Source organism: Grus americana, chromosome 3 (genome assembly GCF_028858705.1).
Source record: "Grus americana isolate bGruAme1 chromosome 3, bGruAme1.mat, whole genome shotgun sequence".
In the NCBI taxonomy this organism is placed as follows: domain Eukaryota; kingdom Metazoa; phylum Chordata; class Aves; order Gruiformes; family Gruidae; genus Grus; species Grus americana.
In genome coordinates, this window is record NC_072854.1 from 115,157,172 (window position 1) to 115,182,546 (window position 25,375).

At 41.5% G+C, this 25,375-nt stretch overlaps 1 protein-coding gene across 5 annotated transcripts in view; it reads right to left on the reverse strand.

The window, feature by feature from the left end:
- Positions 1-27: 27 nt before the first annotated feature.
- The window catches only part of VPS54 (VPS54 subunit of GARP complex), a 53,445-nt gene continuing 28,097 nt past the window's right edge, over positions 28-25,375 (reverse strand). For 2 of the 5 annotated variants that reach the window (XM_054821750.1, XM_054821749.1), the window contains 14 exons: positions 23,175-23,230; positions 21,249-21,345; positions 20,432-20,769; positions 18,421-18,550; positions 17,798-17,979; positions 16,882-16,994; positions 15,497-15,560; positions 13,606-13,711; positions 10,008-10,095; positions 8,230-8,351; positions 8,038-8,118; positions 4,243-4,350; positions 3,209-3,303; positions 28-1,234 (listed from right to left, as the gene is read on the reverse strand). In XM_054821750.1, coding sequence (XP_054677725.1) covers positions 1,129-1,234; positions 3,209-3,303; positions 4,243-4,350; positions 8,038-8,118; positions 8,230-8,351; positions 10,008-10,095; positions 13,606-13,711; positions 15,497-15,560; positions 16,882-16,994; positions 17,798-17,979; positions 18,421-18,550; positions 20,432-20,769; positions 21,249-21,345; positions 23,175-23,230 — 1,686 coding nt within the window. In that variant the 3' untranslated portion in view covers positions 28-1,128. Of the gene's footprint in view, positions 1,235-3,208; positions 4,351-6,364; positions 6,563-8,037; positions 8,119-8,229; positions 8,352-10,007; positions 10,096-13,605; positions 13,712-15,496; positions 15,561-16,881; positions 16,995-17,797; positions 17,980-18,420; positions 18,551-20,431; positions 20,770-21,248; positions 21,346-23,174; positions 23,231-25,375 lie in introns of those variants that run through there. The other 3 variants (XR_008576539.1, XR_008576538.1, XR_008576540.1) reach the window with 3 other exon arrangements.

A 25,375-nucleotide genomic window follows, 5' to 3' on the forward strand; every position in this document is an offset into this window, starting at 1 on the left:
CTGTGATTTTATAGCTTTATTTTGACGGACAATTAGTGACATCTGTTATGTTAACAGATAAGCATGCCTGTCTGAAGAAACCATAGGCACACACACACACTGTAGACCATTCCATTGTACATGATCATCACAGGGTTAGGCACTCAGACTACGGTTAGGTAAAGAGGTGTGAGGTGAAATACACAGGCACTTTTACTTAGTACTGGCAGTGTCCAGTCTTAAAAGGTAGTATTAAAAACTCTGAAATAAATTAATTTCAGTTGCACCTTCCTTAATGGTGCAACCTTATATAAGCAGCCTTAAAAACTTTAAAATTCTTCCTGCCCTGTTTTCTGTGTCCTCCTCTGTCTCCCTACATATGGCTTTGTTGCAAAGCCCTGACCACCTACTGCCCATGGCCATGAGCTGCAGGAAACCACCCCCACACCACCCCTTCTGCTACCTTCAGATGCCACCAGAAGCCCACCATTTGGTCATCACTGCTACTGCTGATCTTTCCGCAAGTCTATCCTGACAGGGTGTTAGAAAATCATATCTTCAGATGGCAGTTTGGAGCCCAGCTGTGATAAATCCCCTGAAACAGGACTGCTCCCTAACAAATCTGAATCCTATGTGCAAGCAATCAAAAGACATTTATTTATATAAAGTTCTGTAAAAAAATAAATTTTAGAACAGCATAGTTTCATAGAGAAAAACATTTTCTACAGAGTTCCAACTGCAAGATTTTTATATTGTACCATCATTAAATAAGGTGGGACACCATGTGAATTTCATTGCACTAGAAGAAATGCAAAGCATCTTTTTAATATAAAGATATACAGAGCATTCTAGACAACTACAGCTGTGTTACAGCTATGTGTTCTTTTGGATTTGGTCCAAAGAAACCTGAGTCTGTTTCCAGAGAGAATGAAAAAAAAAAAACCATTGCACAGACAGCTGATCACTTGTTTCTTGCTGAAGGACACTGAGAAGATCACTCCCTGCAGCTTGCTCTGAGTCTAGTTTCCCCAACTATCAATAGTGTCCTTTCTTGGACTCCGGGTCTTAAGTATTCACCTCACAGTCGTCACGCTGCTTAGAAGAAAGTCAGTCTGTTGTCAGAGCCAAGTGACTGCTCCCAGTGGATTATCACCTCTTCTGCTCCCAAATTTCAGCCATGTTTAGGTCTAAGTTGTTAAGGCCTTTCAGAGCTTGAAGGTTTCCAGTGTAAAAAGCTACATCAGAAGTAACCAGTCTGCAGTGAAACATACAACACGATTAGCACCTCAACCCATCCCATCCGTCTGGGGTATTCAGAGAAATAACCAGCATTTGTTTACAAATCAGGTGCACAATTACACCAATGCACCTTGAAATACGATGTCTGGGTTAGATCTTGTAAGTATCAGTTCCAAACTTGATGCTACAGAGGTGGTTTATTTTACAGGAGTGACAGGACATGACTACTGCTAGGTGTAACACCATTTATAGAGAAGGGGGATCAAACGACTAGAAGGAACTGGGCATCTAAAACTTCTATTATCTTGCTGCAATCCCAGGCTTAGCTTGACTTAAACCCCTACAACTTAGATTATTAATTATTACAACATTAGCTTCTGTATTCTAGAAGCTTAATGTAAAAGCAACCAAACAGCAATATTGTTTGTAACAGTTTATACACAGCTAAAATCGCTCACAGGTTGTTGAAACATAACAGGGGATGACAGAAACACCATCACCCTTCCAGTTAGGAAGCAACAAGATGTAAGCATAGAAGTTGTATTTTCATAGTAAAAAAATTAACCAGGGTTCACAGACCTGGATTTTTACTATTATTACAGAAACAGGCAGTTTAAAATGGGATGAGGATCAGAAAAGCACGTTCAAAAGTAGGTCAAATGAAGACCGCTGAGAAACAGCAAGTGAAATCCAGCATTTGATGTTTCCCTCCTCAAAGGGCCCCGGCTAGGTGCTCCCAGAGAGCTGTGTTCTGAAGGACGTAACTGCCACCAGGGAAGACACGGACTCGGAGCATTACTGTTTCCAGCTGCTGGGAAATGCCTGCAGGACATCACAACGAACACCTGCCCCACCCTCCTATCCAAAGGATCCATTTAGGCCATCCAACCACATGCATCAAACAAAAATGGCAGGAGCAGCACAAGGAGAGCAGGGCACACTGTTCAGGACTGTGCTAGAGACCCAAGTGTGAAACTCTCCTGAACACAGCCTGGGGGCTCTCATTTCAGCTGGGGTTAGCTGCGGCCTCACTCCTGTTCCAAACACCTCAGTAAGCACCAAAGGCAACTTGATGTCATCTTCTGAATACGCCACAAGCACAGAAAACCATTCCAGACAAGCTTATTCACCCCTGTACTCTGTGAAAGAGTCTAAGCAGGACAAGTAAGAATAAATTGGACAGAAACAACACTCTTCTTCATTCCAGCAACATTCGAAACATTTATAAACTTCCTTCTCTGGCTTCTTCAACCTAAACAATGCTTTCTTGCATGTGGGTAGGCCGACTGAATTTCACCCTTACTACATGGCAAATAAACATCCCCGGGTCATTAAGAACAATTATAAACCCCACTGTTTCAGGGGACAATCCCACTTACAACAGGATTCAGACTGCAAGAGGCTGTGCGCTTTCCCGGGAGGTGTGGGACAGCAGACACAGCCAGCACACTCTCTCGGCAGAGGTACCACTGACCTCTTTTGGTGATGGAGGGCTGGGCTGGGGCAGGAAAGGGGACAAGCTCTGAGCATAATCTCTGTTTCAAATCTAGTTCTGCTGTAAAAACAATTTCTGTATAGAAGCTGCCCATTGCACAGATGAAATACCACTTTCTCCTATTTTTGCTTTGCTAGTGCCATGAGTCATCATCCACATTTCAAAACTGCTTCATGAATCACACAATTCTTGCAAATTAAACTGTGGCTACTGCTGTCACACAAAAGGAGAAAAAGCAATCCACAAACTGAGGAAACCTACAGCAGGTTTCCAGTAGGATGATGCCCAACTCCCAATCTATTACCATGCTGACTGCATTGCTAGTTCCTATGGAAAGGCACAAGTCACATCCTTTACTGTAAGAAAGCTCCAAATGAGGCACACTAAAACATGGAGCATGGCTGCATTCTGCAATCATAACTTTCCTGCAGAAAACAGAGCCTGCTTATTTAAATTAAGCAGTAAAAAAAACCCCAACCAAGCGCCCAAACGTACCCATTCAGAGGTCCTCCATCATTGACTACGTTTAGGTGAGCAAGCTGCCTCTTCAGGTGAAGTTTGTAACTTGCGTTAATTCGTAAAAACAACATCTAGAAGAAACCACAGAACCAGAGTAAGGAACCATCCCCTTGCTTGCATCACTGCGTACAGAGAGGAAATACATTGCAAACACCTTTAATCACTAACCTTTGGGTTTGTTTTTGCAATTCATGTGATTAATTTTTTTCCCCTTCTGCCAGTCCTTTGGCCTCCTAATCTTTCTGGCCACATACGATATATAGCATACAGGACAGTATACATCCTCACTTACTTGTGATGTGTTGCACTTAAAGGACACGTTCTTTGGAGCACGAATTTTTCCTCCCTGTTGTCTGAAGCATCCAGCAACTTGTATTAAGGCGAGAAGATAACCAATCTCTTTCCTGTGCTATAACCACTTAAAGTCTTTTTTTCCAAGAGAAAGTGTCAAAAAGAGTTTGAAGGGACCATCTAATTTAGTGTAAAAGAGAAACTACAATTTAGTGTATTCAGTGACTGGATTGGTCGTTTCTGTCCTTAGATTTACAACTCTGCAGTAGCAATAACTGCAGCGAAATACCGAAAAGGCACATCTGGTACAATTTGGCTGCATAATACATTTAGGGACCTTTGAAAGCCACTAAGTTTGAGCAGCGTTACAGAAGAATTCCCTAAAAGCACTGTACTCGAGCCCCAAAGTGTTGCCATTTGTGTATAGTTTCAGTGCTAATTCCTGAATTCACCTCTCCAGACATTAAAATGCAGCTCGAAATGCTGGAATCAGTCTGTCTGTTTTGCATGTCTCATCAGTCTCCCTGCACATCCAAACACTTACTTCAGTTCAGACCAAGCTGTCTGTGCGACTACTGCCAACCCCTTTAACGTGTGGGTTTTGCAAAGACTCAAAACAAGATTTCCCCCCCCCCAGATAAAGCATAAGTCTCTTTTGTTATAGAGTTGGTGTGCATTCACAAGGGAGGTGTTACATGAATCTCAAAAATAACATTCACCTGAGTTTGCTCCTCAGGAAGGAGATCATATATAGCTTCATGCATTTTTGCCATTTGCTTGCAGATATTCCTGAAGCATGCTGAAGGAACAGGAGCTTTCACTTCATACTGGAAATAAAAACAAAACCAGTTACTCCTTTCTGCCACCTTGAAACAGTTTATAGAGGAGAATTTCCAACAGCCATCTGAAGCCCTGCATTGCTAATGATGTCCTGAATCAAGGCTCATTTAGCATATCACAAATTAAAATGGTTGCCGGGCATGATCTGATTCAGCCAAGGACTAACATCATACAATCTTTCTTTATAAGCAGACAGTAACATTCCAACACATATGAAATCTGAGGACTTCCCAACTTCATCTATTCATCTTCGGTAGTATGAATTGCTTCTCCGAATTGCTCATTACTTTTTGTTGGTTTCCCTTACCCTATGAATTACAGATGGAGAGAGGATAATCACTGTGCCAGTCACACAGATGCCCGCTGTGTGGCCCGCTAGCTGGCCATCTCCATCAGATTTGGTTGACTCAATGACAGACAAGCAACTCTACCTCTGATGAATATGTCCCTCAAGTACTTCGTGAGAGAAAACTACTAAGATCACATACATCTGAATTTCTGAAGAAACAAAGAAAGGAAAGCATAAAGAAATGGAAGCTCCTGAAAACTCAATATTGGCCATAAAAACATCAAAACAACAACAAAAAAACCCCAACACAAAAATATTGCAGAAATACCTTCGAAAACAAAGTAGAAAATGTCTTTTTTCCCAGTGCCTGAGGTCAAGAAACAAGACAGTGGAAACCACCAGATGGCAAGAGACTTGCTACTAAGGGAACAAAATTCTTATGTCCCCACCCTGGACAGGGAAGGTCTGAATGTGATTTCAGAAGCACTTTGAAACAGTCCCAGAAACAGTGAGGTCAGCTCTTCATTTCCTGGTGGAGAGCCTGAGCTAGCACAGGCCTGGGTTAAACACTGGTAGGTCATCTTTGGTAGGGTGATACTTCCCCATGGAGCCTTGCATAGTTCAGTGGAAGAACTGAATCATTATAACCAAATTATTTATAAACACATGGGAGGAGATGCTCTCTCTCATGCCTCCCTGAACTGTGAAATAGAACAAAGCTTGGCTGGGTGCAAGAGAAAAAAAAAAAAAAAAAAAGAAATGGGGAGTTTTGAGAAAGTCTTCATGAAAAAGCCAAACTGATGACCTATTCTAAAAGGAAAAGTCGCACAAAAGCAGCTACAGGAGCCCTGTTCCCTGCATGGGACAACCGCACAGTGTTGTGCCTCAAGACACAAGAGTTAGGCAACAAATGATCTACAATTTACCAGTGTGCTGTAAAGCCAAAGGGAACTGGCAAACTGCAGTGATGGCCCTTGCATGACTACAGACAAATCAAACTCACTATTGTTGGGGGGGGCGGGGGGGAAGCAACAGCACCTGAAAGAAACATGAGCTCCAGCCTTGCAAGTTGCTAGCCATTTTTATCTCCAGCTAAGGTCAACAGCATGTAATGCCATGAGGGATCAGACAAAAATTTACTGCTCTTCTGTCCCAACAGTCACAAGACAGCAAGCTTTAAGAGAAACTAAGAACTCACACTGGATTTTTTCCATGAACATTTATCCCTTTTTAAAAACCTACGCCTTTTTCACTTGTTAATTATAGCTGTTAAATGCCCCTGTTCCTGTTCTATCTCCATGCCAAAGTTAATAGACAGATGCGGGGAACAGTCCGTGCTGTTGTGAAACGCCTCGCTGAGCTGACAGCCTCATCCCAGTGGCACTGTGTGAAGACAGCTCCTGTTCCATGGAGCTCCCAGAGGGAAGCAGAGCCTGGAAACGCAAAAGTAACTTGCCCATGTTACCCAAGTGCCAGGTCAACGTCCCATCTACTGGACCAAACTGTTTGTCTCCTACAAAGTGGGTTTCTAGATCATGCAATGTTTGTTTTTAGGGCACGCTGGATATGCATTGCTATCAAACTCGCTTGCTTGCTTATTCAGATTTACACACTTTAAAGCAGGTGACCACTTTATTCCACAAGGCACTGAAATATTTGGACTCTCACAAAAACATGTAAAACAAAGAACATACTGACACGGTTGTACTGACATGCCCATTTGCAAATGTCCTGGTTTTATGTTCTTCACAGCCTTCAGTGCCAACATTTCATTATTTCAGGAACAAGACAAGCCAAATTATGGGGTATATTAGGAATGGAGGCAAATCAACACATCATCTCCTTTTCTCCTGTACTCCGTGGGTTCCATTCATGTCAGCCAGGCACTCTCACTCAAGCATTTAAGAGCTCTAAAGGACAGGAATATTCTCAGTTTATATCTCACAAGGGGAGAACAGGCTGTGGAGATGGAAGGACAGTAAGTGATTAATACTTATTAACTTCCATCAAGAACACAGACTGTGTTACTGGTTTGTTGTCAACTAACTTGTTTAGTATCAATAATCTAAATTCTTGCATTTGTCTTTTATTTTCAAGAGATAAGAGGTAAAGTGACCAAAGTGCCATGTTACTTCATAGAACAGGTATTTTTTATGTGGGGGAAAAAACCAAAAAAGCAGCAGACCGCTATTTGGATCTTTAGAAAAGGGTATAAACATGTTTTAAAAAGTGCAAACACAACATGGGGCAGGGAATCCTAATTTAAATGCTTTGGCTTTTTTTCCCCCCTAAGTTTAGGTAATGCTATTTGATGGCCCAAAGAAACAGATGAAAAGAAAAAGCACAACATAAAATAAACAGTAAAATAAAAGAAACAGCAAGGAAGACAGAAATGCTGCCTGTTACAGCTGCCTCACTGCAGCCCCCATCAGCCTGTCCCCAACCTGTGCTCCAGCAGGGAGATGCTGTGCTTCTCATGAGCTCCTACAAGGAAGAGGGTGACCCAGGCTAATCGAACAAATCAGTCAGTAAAGAATTAATGTTTTTCTCTCATGAAACAGCTTGTTTGTTTTGGTTTTGGTTGGTTGGTTTTTTTGGTTTTGTTTTTGTTTTTTTTAAGAGCATAAGATCCAAAGCAAAACACTAAGCTTTAAAATCTCACGTACTTTATCTATCGGAGCTGTGGGCCCGGGAGGTCCCATCTTGGGGCAGTCTCTCTCGGTGTACTCTGCCCGGTTACAAGTCAGAGTGAGTGGATCCAGCCCAGGAGTAACCTGTTCCACTGACGAGCATTCAAAAACCAAAAAAAAACCTAAGAGCACTTCATGGGACAGCTATTAACACTACACAGCAGGAACTGCTAAGGGCAGACCTCTAGCCCCCCCAGCCTGCAGTCCAATAGATGAGCTGGTCCTTCCCCTCCAAAAACTCTTTCTCCTCAGCAGTTTTTTGCTGTTTCCTCAGCTGCAGGAAATTACGTGCTCCCCACTTCCAAAAAGGCACCATTGGGAAGAGCAGGAAACGGGAACTGGCTCAGCCTGACTGCAGGTAAGAGCTGTCAGTGGATAAAACTGCTGAGGGTAGGAGAGCACTTCTCTTTCTAAACACCAGGGCATCTGCGCCAGCCAAAGCATTTCTGTTACTGCTGAAGGAGTAAACACTTTTTTTTTTGTGGGGGTGAAGGTGAACGACACCCAAGTGGCAAGTGTTAAGACAAAACACATTCACAAGTACAGCACAGAGCTTTGTGTTTATACAGTTTAAAGAAGTTCAAACAATTCCTGATTAGGAAAGTTTAAGACTCCATTTGAAACATCTAGACTGTATACAATGAGCCCTCCAATTGCAATTTAGAGAGTGTATAATTATTTCCATAAATCATTACCTTGGATAATAGTTTGTCAAATAAGCTATCCATTATGGCAACAAGCTTTGCTGAAATTTCAGCTATGTGGTCGTGATAATCCTGTAATGGAAGAAAGCAGGTTTTATTTACTATCTAATGGCATTCATATTCTTCAGAGCACAGTTAAAAAGCAGAACTTTGCGTTTAATTAGGAAATGCCAAAAGAATTACCTTCGTAATGTGGTCAAAATGCCTGAGCATGCTAAACTGCTTCGGCTGCAGTCGAGCTTCAAAATGAGCCCTGATAATAGGAATGTAGTGTACGATTAGCTGTAGGCAACGTGAAGAAAGGGCTGTAAATACAGAAGTGAGAGAGGAAAAGACAAATAATTATTACACAGGAAGAGTAATTTTGTATAGACTGTACCTCCTTTAACATAAATAACAGATCAGACACAATTTAACATGCATTTTCTGGGTTGTGGCTTGGGGTTTTTTTGTTTGTCTGGGATTTTTTTTTTTTTTTTTTAAAAAGGAGGTAAGCATTTGTTTCCACTGGGAAACCCCACCCAGTGAAGACGCCAGACTAGTACCTGGCTATTCACACCGGGTTTCTGTAAGATACAGGATAAGGGACTAATTTTACAAGAGGCTTTAAGTGTCTACTTGACATTTTGAGCCCTGAGCACATGCAGGCATCAGAGATCTCAAAAGGCCTGACTCATCAGCTACCTAACCTCGGCAACCACTTTCTCAAGGCATCAATATTTCTTCTGCAGGAGGTGTACATAAACACCCTGCCCTGCCAGTGCTGAGCTGCCCAGAGCCTGAGCCTGCTCCTGTCTGCAGTGCCGGCAGGATTCCCAAAATCGAGCTTCTCCTGTGTCCAACAGGGCCTGAGCCGGCAGCAGGGCGTATGGTGGTGCCAGCATGGTCACCATACTGGCCAAGCCTTCTGGAGCAGACCTGACCCAGCTTCTCTCTGCTCCCTTGTGTCTGCTTCAACACCATGGCCCCTTGTGGGGAAGCCTCTCAACCCCTCCTCCTCAAGGTATTCCATTTAAAAAAGAAAATGCAGACTGGTAATCAGGACACCCTGAAACATGGCAACTGCAAGTTCAAACACCTGCTTCAACCCATCAACCAAAGGCTCTTAATTTCAGGAGATAGTTTAAAACCGGGGGTCTTGAGTAGCGTGTCAGACTTTTCTGTAGCATGGCACTGGGCAGCTAGTTCTCCCCAGCTTGAAAAGCAGCTAAAGCAGTCCAGGCAGGTAACTCGGGGCCGGCAATTCAGGTAAACAGCTGCACAGTGAAAATGAGAAACTCTAAAGCTCAAACCATAGTTCGGATTCAGCACAAAGACACAGAGCCCTAATTTACCTCACTGCGCCGAGACATTCAGCCACATAAAGGCTAACTATTCAGTTCAGAGCCACCCACAGAAATAATTTCATGCATTACTGACATGTGGTTATAACCCGCAGGAGCTGCATGTGGACACAGCGTTACAGAATACAGCACCATGGGGCAGACAGGACAGCACAGCTCAGCGAAATGCATGGGGAGACAGGGGTTTGGTTGCATTCCTCAACCTACCTAATTCCAGTCTCAAGATCTAAATGCTAAGCAGCTCCCAAGCATGCCAAAGTCACCACTGAAAAAGTAACTACACCTTCCCACAGTCAAAATGTTTTCATGGAAAACTTGCTAGCCTGTACATTTGTTCTTACATTTCCTTCATGTAACACAGTGAACCTTTAAATTCAAAAGTGATCCAGTAGACAGCAAAGGAATTTAATGGATTTTAGCGCACCCATTAATCAGACAATTCACTAGCTTTTGTATATGTTTTACCCCCTAACCAGCAAGGTCTTATCACCCTCTGTGTTCCATGCGTGGCACCATGACACAAACATAGCTTATCACAAACGTTCAGGGTTTTTTTGTGTTTGGTTTTTTTAACAAGCAGGAGAACAACTCTGACGTTTTAAATATAGAAATCCATACCTAGGTTTTTTGTAGTGATTGTTTTCAAACCAACAACTTGTAATGCACCAGCTCCAAGCACTAGTTGGCAACTTCTAGAGTTGAAATACTGTGAGAAAGAAAAAGACAGTGACAATTTATGCTGACTCTTTAACAGCTACACACACCACAGTTTAGAAATACTCTCAATAGAATTCTGTAAGATTAAACAGATAATTGCAAAAATAAATGAAGGCCAGTACTAGGGTTTCACATACTCCTTGCTAAAGGAGTCCATGACTGTTAACTAGTAAGACAAAAAGCAGCTTTTTCACCACTCTCAGTAGTCACTGGCACGAAGTATTTTTTAACTCAGCTTACATTAAAGCACTCAAGGCAGCTTTTCAGCAAAGGGAAGTAGAAATACTGCTGTTAAAAATACAGTTAGCTACTCAGTGATTTCAATCCGGAAACTAATATCTACTTCTCTATGAGACCTTTGGGTGAGGCTTCTGTCAGCATGAAAGTAGCAAGTCAGACCTGCTGCAGACTAGTTATGTTCAGCCTTACTTTGAAAGCCGTACACAAGAACAGCTTTGTACTAGAAGTCTATAAAACATATTTCTCAAACAAGGGCTTTGGGTGGAGTAAAGGGTAAGGATCTCACCAGTTTTGCTAGTAGACCAGACCAGTGTAATACCAGAATGGAAAATACCAAAAGAACAAGTTTCTGCTCTGGCTCTAGACCTTCCCCACTGCTGATGTTAAAGACAGCTTGAAAGCACTGTAACTCACTGCTGCTAAGGTGGCTCAATCTGTTTTTGAAACACTACAAAATGCTGAGATTAAAAAACAATGCACAGAAGGTGTTAAGCCACATCAAAACCCAATTCTGTAGGAATTCCAGGTATATTGGCTGGCTCAGGACTTGGTCTTCCTAACTTAGCTCCAGGAGAAAAAAAATTATCATTAAATGGACACAGGCTAGCAAGGTCTCTGGACAGGAAGACAGTTCCTGTTAGCATATTTTGTCTTATTTTGGATTTCCACTCCACCACCCAGCTTGAGACACAAAATAGTCTAGATTGGCTTCGGTGATGCAGCAGAGATGGAAGAGCCCTTGCTGTTGTCCCCAGTTCCTGCTCTGAATGGAGAGCAGAAGTCCCAGGCCTTGTGTTTGAACAGAACTGTCCTGTTGAAATTGGGAGGCAAAACCTACAGAGAGCTGACCCTTTCTCTTGCACCTGAAGAAAGATTCACAAGAAATTGTGACAAGGCTGCCCTGCAGCTTGTGTCTGCAACACAGAGGATTTCCATCACATAGATCTCCACTTGTTTGGGGCCACAATCCTACCTCACAGGTCTTGCTTCACGATAATGCAAGAACAAACCCAAAATTTCAACCCTCCTTGAGTAAAACCAAGAAATAATTTTTCTGGCTATTGCCTGGAGTCAGTCGCAAACCTCAGGACCAGAGAGGATATGCTCTGAACACCACACACCCACTCTGGGCTGCTGGAGTGGTGTATCCAGGGCCAGAAAAGCAACCCAGACCTAGTGCCACAACTGAATCTGAGCTAGGTGTGGCTCCTCAACCTGTGAGAGGCAGACAGAAGTCAGGATTTGAAACTGTCTAACGTTCACTTCATCTCCTCCTCCTCCTGAAAAGCAAGATCTTTTCTTATGCCTCCTGGTGGACTTTGGAAGTAGATCCACTGAGCCAAAGACAGATGTATCCTTCACAGACTAAGCTGCTCTGAAGTACTGAGCTCAGGCTAGTGCCAACTCATTGACTGCATGGCAGACCATTAAAAACACGCTCTATAAAGGATGATAGACCCCATGTACTCTCCCCCTGCCTTTTGTGAATATTACTCAGTTACCAAACAGCCTGGTGCAGACAAAGCGGAGAGGAAGTAGCATGCCTAAGACATCAAAAGAGCAATACCCCCTCCTTGTGACTGCTTGGAGGAAAGCATTTCTGTGTTTTGGCACCACGGCTGCAAGCCGCCTCTTGTCTGCACCAACTAAACGACTCCAATAATTATGATCATGGTTTTGTCCATACACGGGTGTCATTTCACTCTGGTTGCAGCCACAGTTCAAAACGGCCTGGAATTCCATTACCTGAGAACGCTTTGCAGTTGTTTCCATCACAGTAAAGACTAGCTATTGCTACCTTCAAAGCTTGATAGGTCTGACAGTTGTCAAACAAAAAGCTTAGTGACCTGCAAGGACACCTTGAGTAGCTCTCATTTTGTCCAAAGTGTAATAAACGAGCTTTTGTTTTTGCTAGCTGTTCTTGTCATCTCTCCAACTGATGGCACCTCGTGCCAGATAGGAAATAGAATAATTAAGCTGCACACATTTGAATACCAAGGAATAAACTACAAATGACAGAGCTAGAACAAGAAGTTGTGGATGCCCCATCCCTGGAAGTGTTCAAGGCCAGGTTGGATGAGGCTGTGGGCAACGTGGTCTAGTGGAGGGTGTCCCTGCCCATGGCAGGGGGGCTGGAACTAGATGATCTTTAAGGTCCCTTCCAACTCAAACCATTCTACGATTCTAAGATATGGTAAGGAAAGAGAAGTAACAGAGATGCAAATCTGACCAACTTTGAGGCATCTGCTGCTACTCTGCCTGCCTGCAAAAAGGTGCTGCAAGACTTGAGTGAAGCAGCAGCTGGAGAATGAGAGGTGAAGAGGGGCATCCCCAACCCCAGACTGACTGATTTCTCTTGGATAGTGCTTTCAAAAGGGAAGGTTTGTGGATGAATCTGAATGATGACTGCAGGGAGGAGCACTCCTACATCTGGTTATTCGTATAAGAACTACCAACAAGAAGATTATTTAAAGGTCCATCTCCCAGGGTGTGTTTCCCCTCTCCCGTCCCCCACCTTATGTAAAATATACTTTCAGAGCGTAGAATCTGTTCGTCTTTTATCAATTATGCTTATGTTCAGAACTCTTAGACCTGACATAACCTTTGTGGGCAAAGAAACAAGTGAAAACCTTGAAATAAATTAACTGCTAGACTTTGGAGCCTATATATGACAGTTTTAGGGTGCATTCATGGGCTCCTTTTATTATCGTTTACTTACATTACCTTGCAGTATCTGAGCTTTACCAGCTTTCCCCTTCTCTAGTGAGAAATAAATGACAAAAAGGTCCTGGTCTTTCATCATCGTTACATTTTACAACAGAAGCTTCATCCCATAGCATTTTTCATGCTTCTACTGACTATACCTCTACTGACCTGTAAAAACAAGGGACTTGTCTCCTTCCTGAATATAGATATATCTCTGTGGCACCTGGGATCAAATTGTTTTTCTTCAGCAGCATTAATCCTACACCCAGCCTGAAGGACAAGCAGCTATAACAAGCACTACTAGATGGGATTTCCAGTATTCCGGGTGAACAAGAGGAAAGACAGCCTTCCTGAAGTTAATTCACACAACAAATTGCATCTTTAATGCCTTTAGCTTAAAAGGCTACCTTACGGCACAGTAACAAATGCAATCATTTCTAGACAATTTATATCATTTATATGAGTCATAAAAACATGTGAAGCATTATGGAGTAAGACACGTTCTCCGCCCTGAATACCCCTGTTAGCACAGATGGTACGTTTGGAGTCATACCTTCAGTAAATCAGACAGGCGGGTAAGCATGTCAGTGGTGATGGAAGGAATGTTATCCACACACTGGCAGTACTCGAGGATTATTCTTATTAACAGCAATACTGTCCTACAAGAGAGGAAACAGCCAAATGTGCCATCTCAGTGCACAGATGTTGGAAAAAAAATAAAAATCAAACAGAGGTCAGTCATGTTGACAGAAAGTTACCTGATGCAAGAGGTTATAGCATTAAACAAACTCACTAATTGATCTGAAGTAAAACATAAAAGATATACACACATAAAGATGGTTATAAAGAATACCCATTCCACAGGGTGGTGTGTGGAAAAAGTACTTGACATATATGAGAGAAAATCTCTAAGGTTTATTGGTGTAATTTTTTAATCACCAAAAAAGCTACTGTGCAACTGTAGAAGTCTCCATGCAGATGTTGGCAGGGGACAAAAGAAATCCAGAGCTCTTTTCTTATACTACTGTATAACTCTGGCCAACTTTGAGCAAGTATAAAAATCCACAAAATGTAGACAACCGCCACCACTGAAAAGAATGTAATGAATACGCTAAGGAGTCACAAAGACAGAAGGCAGCTGTGAAGAAACAGCACCAAATATTCAAAGACACTCAACACCTGTAACTTCCCCTGAATTTAGTAGGGACTGGAGAATTTGGGAACTACAGGATGGAATTAGGAAAGCTCCACAAAGAGCAGGTACGGTCCTTGGAATTCAAATACACAGAAGGCAAGAAAACTAAGGCAAGATCAAGTGTTCAGAGTAGATATTCTAACATTTCAAAAAATAAAATCTCCTTCTTCCGTTAGGCAATACAGTGCAGAAAGGTGATGAACAATCAACTGAAACACCTGGAGAATGTTGGGGAACATCTTGGCTCTTTTTGGTGAATGCATTTTATTTGATTAAATACAATGTAACTGTATGTAGAAGTGTGTACAAATAAAACAAGTATTTGCACTAACATGAAGCTGACAATATAACAAGTTTCAAATGAGCAGAGATGGATTATCAAACACATCATCTATTAAGTAAACTTTATCCTTTAAAGAATGTTCAAATGCTCCTACCCAACCTGAAATGTTCTTTTGCAGTGGTATCAGTTGGCTGGCACAGAAGTTCTGAGCCATCAGCTTAGGTTTCTAATTGAACAATGACACATCATCATGAAGTAACTCGTAAAATGACAGCTGGTCAAAGACATTATGTAAATCAGAACATCTAAGTTTGGGGTAAATTGATGTTAGGACTCTGGGGAGTGAGATGTCCAGGTTTTACTTCCTCCCCAAAAACACTCTTGTGTACATTTAATGCTTAAGCCTCACAGTCTTTGGAAACACAACATGCTTTTTAAATGAAAGAAGTATGTGAGTGTTATATATTTTAAAATGTCTTTGATATAACCAGCTTTAAAAAACTCCTTTCTGATCCAAAGCAATCAGGATACAAAGAAATAGCGTATGCAGCTACTGAGATAGCCCATATCTTATTTCTTATTCCAAATAAGATAAGCAGTCATTCAGTAGTGGACTCATGTATTTTTGCCAGAGATAACCTATATTGGAAGAAATAACAACAGTGTGCTATGAAGACAAACCTGTATTTTCATGACTATGTGTTTTCATTAAATAATTGGAAAAAACATATTCAAATGAAACCATCAATTTCAGCGTAGTCATTCAGAGAAGAAACAGCTTTTTAGTGTGCAGAAGAGTTTGCAATGTTTTGTAACTGTTTGGGAACTAAAGAGAAACTAGTCTGTGGAAGGAAAGAGGGGGTTTTTTATTTAAATAAGATTGCTAAAGCTGTTAGTATTCATCACAGTTCTACTCAAAAGTTCTTGCCAACTAACCCATTGCTAATAGAAAAGAGTGCATCTTACCCAACTGTTGCATATTTTTGTCCTTCAACAATAAGGAAATCAGTTGGCTTTCTTTCTTCGGTAGCTAGACATTTTAGCAAGAAAGGAAAAGGGATGAGTTGAACTAAAAACAAGCACAAAAAAAATGCTAGTTTCTAAAAATTTAGTGTTCACTTGCTAAGGCCTGAAAAAAACCACAATCAATCTTTGGAGCACTGCTCTCTTTTACAATATTTATTATATAGTTAGTCACCCATCATAATTATTATGACCTGTAAAATTACTTTATTATCTGCTGGGATTTTAGATCAAAAAATCCCCCAAAGTCCCACAGTCATTATGAACTTCAAAAGGTTACAAGTAGTAGAAGCAGAAAAAAAATCAGGTTTTCTACTATACATTCTCAAATGATTTGCTGTGTATATTAATATTTTTAGCTTCAAACTGCTTCTTCCCCAGGCTCCATAGTAGAAGCTCTTACTGATGCAGTTTTTCATGCTAAATTTGATACCACCACTTTTATATCTTCTTGACGGAAGCTGTACGAGCTTATTTTAAGAGCAATTGTCAATGAACATATTTTGGTGTTGTGTTTCATAACTGGAGTGATTATTGCTTAATATGCCCTCTCTCACTGATATAATTCTTTTTTGGGGGGTCAGGGTTTCTCCATCATGACATTACTGTATTTTCTTCTTTCTCATCTATTGCCATTTTCTTTCCCCTCTATGTATGATTTCTTCCTGTTCTAGCTATTCACACACATTCATCACTGCAATATTGGATGAGAATCCTCACCAGGTAAGAACGCATTACGTGTTCATGTTTTGCACATGTGGAAGTAGGGCACGAGGAGAAAAGTGACTTGTCTGAGGTCATATGAGGTTTCTGTGGCAAGGTAAATAATTGAATGTACATGAGTTTTCACTTCCATGAGGAGCCACGTAGCATGCTGCTTTTCATTTGAACAACTGGCAGATGAAGCAGCGGAAAGGAGCAAGCTTTGTTTAACACAAGGAGGGCTGAGCACACACACATGCTCCTCAGTCCCTCGCAACACTTCAGGGGTATGTTCTGGGGACAGACTGAATTTGTGCAAAGACTGTAAGCTTCTACACTGGGAATACTTGTATAAAAAAGTAGCTCTCACCCTGTGCTAACACTTGAATGGGTTTTCAAAAAATAAATAAATAATCTTATTAAGGTCAGCACAAGAAGTTTCAACACTGGTAACAGAAAAAAAGGATGAAAAAAAAAGAAAAAAGGTATCAGCTTCCTTCTGATACCCCCCAAAAGACAGCAAGCAAACACAGATCAAGACTGATGTCAGAATATGTCCATCAACGTTCAATAGCAGTATTTGCTGATAATAAATTCAGTTAACAGTAAGACTGCAAGATACACACCTGCTGGTTTTTTTTCAGGGAGAGAAATTCTGCCATGTGACACTGAATCGACAAGATCCTGGAACTCGGCAGGAACTTCAGCTTGCTTCCAGCGCTCATTGTCCAAGAGTAGGCTAGTTTTAAACACAAAAGAGAGAAGGCTGAGAAAATTAAATACCTTGTCTTGACACCTCTCCTGCCTGTACTGCTGTGCAATCAAAACTACAGTAATTTTAAAAAAGCCAGTGGCCCAAAACGTTATGTTCTTCATCTTTGTAGAAAGAGGTGCCCAACAATTGACAGCAGCAAAACAGAAAAACACTGTGTCGGCCTAGAGATCTCATGATTCATTCATTTCATCTATTATAGAGGACAAAAGACTACACTAGGCAATGAAGATCCTTATGAGATCACTGCCACTGAAGTAATGTGTAAACACTGGAATTTTAAAAGCTTTTGATGGATGAAAGCAAAAAGACTTGATGTATGTTAATGGAAAGGCTGTTTCCCAAGTGTTTGGGTTTTATATTTTAATTGTTGGTTTTGCTGGAGGTTTTTTGGGTTGGTGGGGGTTTTTTTTGGTGGTAGTTTTGGTTTTTTTGCTTTTTAACAGTTGGAAGTGATTATTCTGAAGTTACTCAACCCCTGAGACAGAGCAATCCTGCCCTTCTATGTCAGTCCTGAGTACTCCCTGTAGCTATGACTGTCCTTATTCAGGTAACTGTAGAATAATCCAGTTTGAAGAAATTAAGTTATGAAAATGGTAAAAGTCTAAGTTGATTGAAAATAATTGGGGTTTAATACAGTTTTTTTCACCCTCTGCTCTTAAGTACAACTGGCTTACTAGTGTTCTAGGCAACAAAAGATTGTGTTTGCCTGCCATACGATTGATAAAATTATTCATGTAAGAATATAAAGATCTTTTACTCAGAGATACCTTAGTTTCGTCTTCCTCTCCTCATGGAATCTATTCACAAATCTATTCGCTTGACTCTGAAGTGCTCCTCGCAAGGACATACTTTTCCTGCCACAGATCTGCTCAGTATCTAAGATAAAGCCTTCCATCAAGCGAGAAAGAGCAACAAACTCGTTGGAATTCAGCTTCTCCAGGAAGCCATCCTACATGCAAAGAAAACCACTGTAAGGAGACATAGCACCACAAAAATTCAGAGATGTAAAGAAATAACTAGTCAGCACGTCTGAGGGGTACTACTATTTTAAGAGGCACATTATTTAACCTTACTTGGGACAGAAAAGGGAGATTGCAGTGCAAGCAGCTACCTTGTCATAGATATGCATTCTCTGCATGGAGAGGCAGCAAGTCAGAGTATTAAAAAGGACTAAAAAAAAAGGAGCAGAAACTCACATTGCCTTGCAATGACATGATATGTTAATGCTTGTGTGCTCTGGACGGGTGTGCTCAAGCACTTGTGGCAGCAGGAACAGTTACTTAATTTCAATTGCAAAGACCATTTCAGAACTCACACTCTAATCCAGTAATGTGGAGTAAATTCTCGTTAAGGATGAGACACCAACAGCAGTTTGACCCAAGCTCCTTACCTTTGCTCTTGCCATGAGGAACTTGACTGAACGATCATGGCAGATATCAGAGGCATTATAAAGCAACTCTTGTATATTGTTTGCCAGCCTGACCAGTTCCAGGTCAGTCAGCTTCATGTCATCACTGATCCTACAAATGACAGAACCAGTTGGATGAGCATCAATTTATAAAAAAAACACGCCAGTATTTCTGTTGAGGGAGGAAAGAGCCTTGCAGCAACTGTCAAATGCAGACAGTCAGTTAATCACCAAAGTCACTTTGTACAGATGGGATTTTCTAAGCTGCTGTCAATGTCACGTCAGTCCCTGTAACAAGGAAATGCACAACTGCACATCCTTATATTTCGTTTTAAATCTACATTCTAACTGCTATTAATGGTCTAAGAGAAAACATGATATAGCCATTACTAACCAACAAATATTATTAACATTTACTGAGCTAAAGTTTACCCAGCTCCTGTAACACTTGAGCATCACAAGTGTACAACAGATAAAACACACCATTCTTCCTTCAATCCCAATGTGCGGCCTAAAATAAATACCCTGCACTCCCCACCACCTTAATCTACAGACAGTTATTCTATTCACTCTTTAGACTTCAGGCTTCTAAGCTGGTGCTTTTTTAAAAAGCCTTGTGATTTGTCTACTGTTTTGAGGCTAGCCTGTAGCACAGCTCTGCCATTCATGTAATTAGTTAAGATAACAACCTTTCGCGCCAGTGTGACTGCTCAAGGGGCTGACAGTATGAGAGGAGAGAGAAAACCCAGGATGCTACAGAGCAGCAACTGGGCTAACATTGTCGTAACTGAGTAATTTTATTAGCCTGCTCCAAACACAGAGCAGAGGTGCAAAGAAAACCAGAAGAGGGATGAAACAAGTTCATTTTAGAACAGTTATGCAACCAGCCTCAGAAACAACTTTATTGCTCCAGAGCTCTAGCTGAGTGGTATATTTTTAGCTAACTGGGCAAAGTGCTCCAGACCAGTTGGGATCCATTTCCCTTCTCACTGTAACCCTGGACCCCTCTTCACATTGCATTTCTCTTCCAGCGTACAACGGATGTTTGGACATACAGAGGCCTGAATTTATTTTATGCACAGCATATTTATTTTAAATCTATCTCCTTCAGCCAGCATTGTGATTTGAGGAGGAAGGTCTCTATCAGAACTGACAGTTGCTTCAACACAGAAGTATAGGCACTTGAATAAGAATCAGCTAGAGTGAGCAAGCTACTTGCTACCTTCCATCTTTCAGCAGGTTAACAAGTGGTATTTCAATTTTCCTTCACAAAACTCTGTATCCAGACATGCTGGCTTTTGAAGTGGCTCATGCCTGAGTCCCACACACACTATGCCTGGTTCTTTTAACATGTTAGCTCTGATTTCCAGCCATAAATAAGGTATGCATAAAAGATTGCCAAAAAGGTTGCAACTGTGGAGTGTGGAGCACCACAGGGAAGCACTGCCTATGGTACCAACACACCCAGATGGATTTATTTAACCATGCAAGTCAAACAGTTGACAATGAACAGCAGATTTTTCTCTAGAATGTATCAAGATGTATTCCATGAAGCCAGCTTAAAAAAAAAAACAAACAACCCAGAAAAGATAGCCATAGGGAACATGAACAGGGAACAGAGATGCCTCTGCCAGCTAAAGGCATAACAAACAATGTCTTTCATGTAGGCTAGACTTACATCTCTCCTGCTCCCTACAGAACTGGGGTCCCCAGCAGAACAGATGAAGAAGGGTCCTTTTCTGTAAGTGACATAATCAATCCCCATACCACTACACATAGAGGTGACAACAAGGCAAATAAACTAAACAAAGGTGAGCTGGGGACAGTGCAGTCTGATGGCAGTCTCTAGGGGCAATGGTGCTGCACTTTACTTACCTAGAAAGCACATTCCTTCAAAGTAATTTTTGTACTGTATCATCAGAAACAACCACCTGCACGTAACATCTTGTTTCTGACATGCTGCAAAGTGAAGACAGGCAGCACATTTACTTACATCATCTCTACTCCCCCTGGAGTGACAGAAGACGATGTTTGCTCTTTGCTGGATGAGGAATCGGTAGTGCACTCTGGTTCAGAGACTGAATCACTGCTACAGGGCTCACTGTTAGGGGAAGTGTTTCTTTGAGAGGTAGTATCAGCTGCTACAGGCGGGAGGTCCCCTTCGCTGAACGCATCGCTTATAAACATGCCTTCATGAGTCAGGTAAGCCACTTCTGTGTCCACTGTACTGTCTTTAGCAGAGTTCTTTTGTAAGGTGTCCTCCAGGTCTGTGGTTTTTTGGTTCTTGTCTAGAACCAAGAAAACCACGCTACGGATAGTATTTAACGTTGCCTAGAATCAAATATAACTTTTATTACAAAAAACCGCAAAACCCTGTGCCACTAGCTTGTCCTAGAAAGAGATTTTCTTTTACCCACAAAATTAAACTAAATCCTGGCTTTATTTTCTATTGCGTAATTAGCATTCGGAGGCAGACCCATCTGTCTGATGGTAACTAATACCAGACATTTGTGAGAATGGTGAAAGAAACCTCATTTGGAGCAATCTAACACATACAAAAGTTCTGCCCTAATCCCTAACAGCCTGAAATGGATGTAATCATGCAACAAGAGGTATTATTTTCCTTCCCACTGCTCTCTTTGTTAGCACTAATCATTTTTGCCCTGGATGCCGATATTCACATACCATTCTTTCAATCTAAAGTTTGAACTCTGTAAGCAAAACCAACACCTTAAGACTTCAAATGGAAAGTAACTTCATTCCATTTCACGTCTGAACTACGTGAAGCTCTTGGTAAATGAACATCTTACCTTTATTCTTTTGAGGAAGATAGTAAACTTAGAAAAAATATTCTTCAGTAAATCAAACCACTGAGGAAAATTCATCATCCTCATCTGGTCTGCAAGCCTAAAAAAAGAGCAGTATTCAGTAAACAGCAAACGTTTACTGGCCATGATGCCCACTAGCACATAAAGAAAAAAACATGCTTTAAATGGAATTGTAAATATAAGGAAAATTGCATAGACTTATCTGGCAGAACAACAGACATCACCTGAACAACAGTCACGATCAACACAACGTATGCAAGTGGAATGGGGAGGAGTTATATAAAAATAGATCATGCTAAAAAAATGAATGCCTCATATTTACCATTTAGTTTTTTCCAGGGCATAATGTTCTTTTCCCTGGGATAAGTATGTGTTACCAACAAGGGAGGGGGGGGGTAATAACATTTTCACAAATCATGTGGAAAAAACCAAAATTTACAAAAAAAATTAAAATATTTTGTGTTACAAAAGCCTTGTTATTAAGCCCATTTTGTTGCATTGCAATGAGACCACTTCTGCTATTAAAGTGCAAGTCAGCTGTCTGTGGCAAAAGGCAGAAAAGCTGTTGATAGAACAAAAATTAAACCCTGTAATACACAGTTAGGACCCAATAGCAGAATAGTAAACATTGGAGAATAGTGACCAAATACGCAATGTTTAAAAATGACCCTGTGCCCAGTCTTTTCCCAATCTGGGTATGAATCCTGTACAGATTCTGCCTCTCACTTTGCTTTATCAGCTGGTCTGTTTTTATTATCTTGGGGTAACCCTTTGTCAAGCCAAATGAATCAGGAAGCTACAGAAAAGCAGAAGCTGGCAGGGGCCTCTGGAGCTGGGAACTCTGGAGGTGCATTGTCCAACCCCTGCTCAATACAGGTCCAACTAGACTGAGTTGCTCCGGGCTTTGCGTAGTCAAGGCTTCACCATGTCCCACGACAGAGATCCCACAGTTTCTCTGGGCCCCTGTTCCAGTATTTGACCATCCTCACAGGGAACATATTTTTCCTAAGACTCAACTAGCATTTCTCACCTTTCATCTTGTGCCCGTTGCCCCTCATCCTTCCCCCGCACACCTCTGACAAGAGCCTGGCTCTGTCTACAGCTACCCCATCCCATGGGGTAGCTGTGGGCAGTTCTCCCCAAAGTTTTGCCTTCCCCAGGCTGGAGGGGGACCCAGCTCCCTTGGCGGCTCCTCCTACGCTCCATACTTCGGTCCCCAGTGGCCTCTGCAGGACCTCAGTGCCTTACTTGTTCCCTGACCTGTTGCCTATGCTAATGTAGCCCAGGCTGTGGCTGTAATGACACACTGCTGGTCCATGGCCAACCAGTTCTTCACCAGGGACCCCCAGGTCCTGCCCTGCAAAGCTGCTCTGAAGCCAAGCAGCTTCTGCCTCTCCTCTTGCAAGGGGTTGCTCCTTCCAAGACATACAAATCAGCATTTGCCTTTGCTGGGCTTTGTGAGGTTCCTGACGGATCGTTTCTAGGGCTGAAGCTGTCTGATCTCCTCCCTGAATAGCTTCTATTCTCATTCATGCAGAAGGTACTGAAACTACTGAGACGTTTTAATACAAAATCCCAGATTATGACGACAGGGAATGCCTTCAGGTATTTAAGAGACATATGCCTAAATACAATAGTTTATGCTTCATGCAATGAGGTGCACAGAATTTTAGTATTTATTTTAAAGGTAAGCTTAAGGTAACATTAGAATCTGAATGAGAAGGGGAATACACAATATTCTCACAGAGGCAGACAGAAGCAGAAGTTTAAGGTAAAAGAGATGGATAATCCTGAATTATAGGGAAATTTAGAGCACAAATTAGAATGGTAAATTTATCTATGCTAAAAAGCATTCATCTCCTATCCCCACCCACCACCAAAAAAAAAAAAATCTGGCCGTATACTTACTTAACAACCACTTCTGTATCTATTTCTTCTATCTGCGATACCGTATTAACCACACACTGTCAAATTTAAAGGGGAAAAAACAAAACAAAAAAAGATCTTAGCTTACTTCTAACTGCTGCTGAGTTTCATAACACACACAATAATCCTCAAGTTAAATAAGGAAAAGTAAAATAATAAAGGAAAGACATATTTGTATCATTTAACAACTTGTTTCTCTAAAACCAACCAAACAAAAAAACCCAAAAGAAACCCCCAAAGCCAACCACCCAAACATCTATTTGCAAAATACAGACGATCAAAATGTTCCCAACTGTGTACTGAACTCTGGAGGGCACACTGACTCCATCTCAAAGGGATCTGCTTTTCTGAGTATGGATGCTAAGCACCAATTCAAAAATGTCTCTCAAGTCAGGTACTTAAGAATAGAAGCCATATTCTTCCCCTTCCCAAAGTGACTGACTTTGGAAAATGTTGGTTGACATCCTTTTCAGCTTTAAATACAGGACTTGGGAACTAGCCTAACCTGGAAGCAACAGTAGCAGGGAAGCGTGGAAGCACACCCCTACGGTCCTGTAATTTCAACTGTTAAGGCAGACCCAGTTTCAGCTGCCCTTCCTAGCAGACATGGTATTTGCTGTCTGTCTGTCCTCCTCTTCACCTCCAGTGCACCACCTGCCTCTGTCCCTAGATTTCTCCACATCTTTATTGCTACACAGTGGCCTTTCCTCAAAGAACATTTGTTCTTCAACTAGTACATACAAAACTGACCAGTAGAAACTAGGTGTCGAGAACAATCAATTTTCATTCCAAACATATCTATTGTTTTCTGGCAATTTGTTCACTGATCTCTTTCCACATTACTTGTAAGCCCTAGGTACAAATCGACTCCATTTAGATTGAACTGGGGTTTTCTCCCAAATGTCAATCAATAACCTGATCAAATGAGTGGACGAACTCATCTTGCCTTTAAGTGAATATGTACAATCCAAATGGTGACTGATGGCCACCATCTCAAGCTACATGGATTTTACTTGCGCTTTGAATAACAGTGGTGAGTACGGAAGCTTCTTAAAAGCAGACCTTGTTCTTGAACCATGCAGCGTGTTCAGTGCTTACAAACCTCTGCTCTTTCACCTGCCTGGCAGCTACTAAACTACTGACCAAAACAGCCCAGCAGCAATGCATTGGAACAGGAAGCACATTTGAGACATGGGAAGGAAACCGTTTCATTTAAGGAAAAATATCCCGAAGAGTTGAGACAATAGGCCTCAATGCAAACGTGTTACACAAACCACACAGAAATACTCAGATCCCATCTATTTTCCCTATTCAATAGAAACTTACATTAGAAGTTGATTAAACCTCATCTATTACTGAGCAGAGGTGACACCTGAAAAACCCAACACAAAGACAAATATTCCCAGCAGAATAGGAATCAAGAGTGAGCAGGAAAACAGGGAGCACTTCTTGCCTATTATCCAACTGAAAGGACAACGTAAAGGAAAAAATGTCTCCTCATGACTGCTGACACAGGCAAGTGAAAAGCCAGTGGAGACTGACGGGCAGATGAACAATTTTATCCTGGTGTTATTCATTCATGCTTTTTTCCTTTTTTGTGTGTGTGTGTTACACCTTATGTGAAGGCCCAGAGCAGCTGCACACAGCTGTATGCTCTTGTTTTTCCAAGCTTACAGTAATGCAGCAATAATAACTAGAAAGTAGTGCTCACTCCCACTCTGCTGATCTTTCAGGGATCAGGGCAATGACCCAGCCCAGCATCCTGTCGCTTTCAGGTGGGGAGAGAACAAGCAGTTAGGGGCAGGGGTGCTTAACTCCATTTAAATTGTATTCAGGTCACACGAAAAAGAGAATCATCCCGAAAAAGTGAATCATTGCTAAATCCTTACAAGAAGTGGTGGTGCAGTTGCCCATATCACTGTCTATTTTCTAATTCTGCCACAATATTCACTAGCAACATCAACCTGTGTTATCTATACCCACTCTGCACAAACAGATCAACAGAACCACGGGGCTGCAATGTGACATGGATTGGGGGAGCCAATCTGGCTTAAAGCAAAATAATAAATAATAATGATACTAATGGGTTCCCAATCTGGTTCACAACACAGCTATACTATACCTCATGCTATACTATGAGGACAGGAGAGGCTGTCTTCATCTGCTGGCAAACCCACCACCCG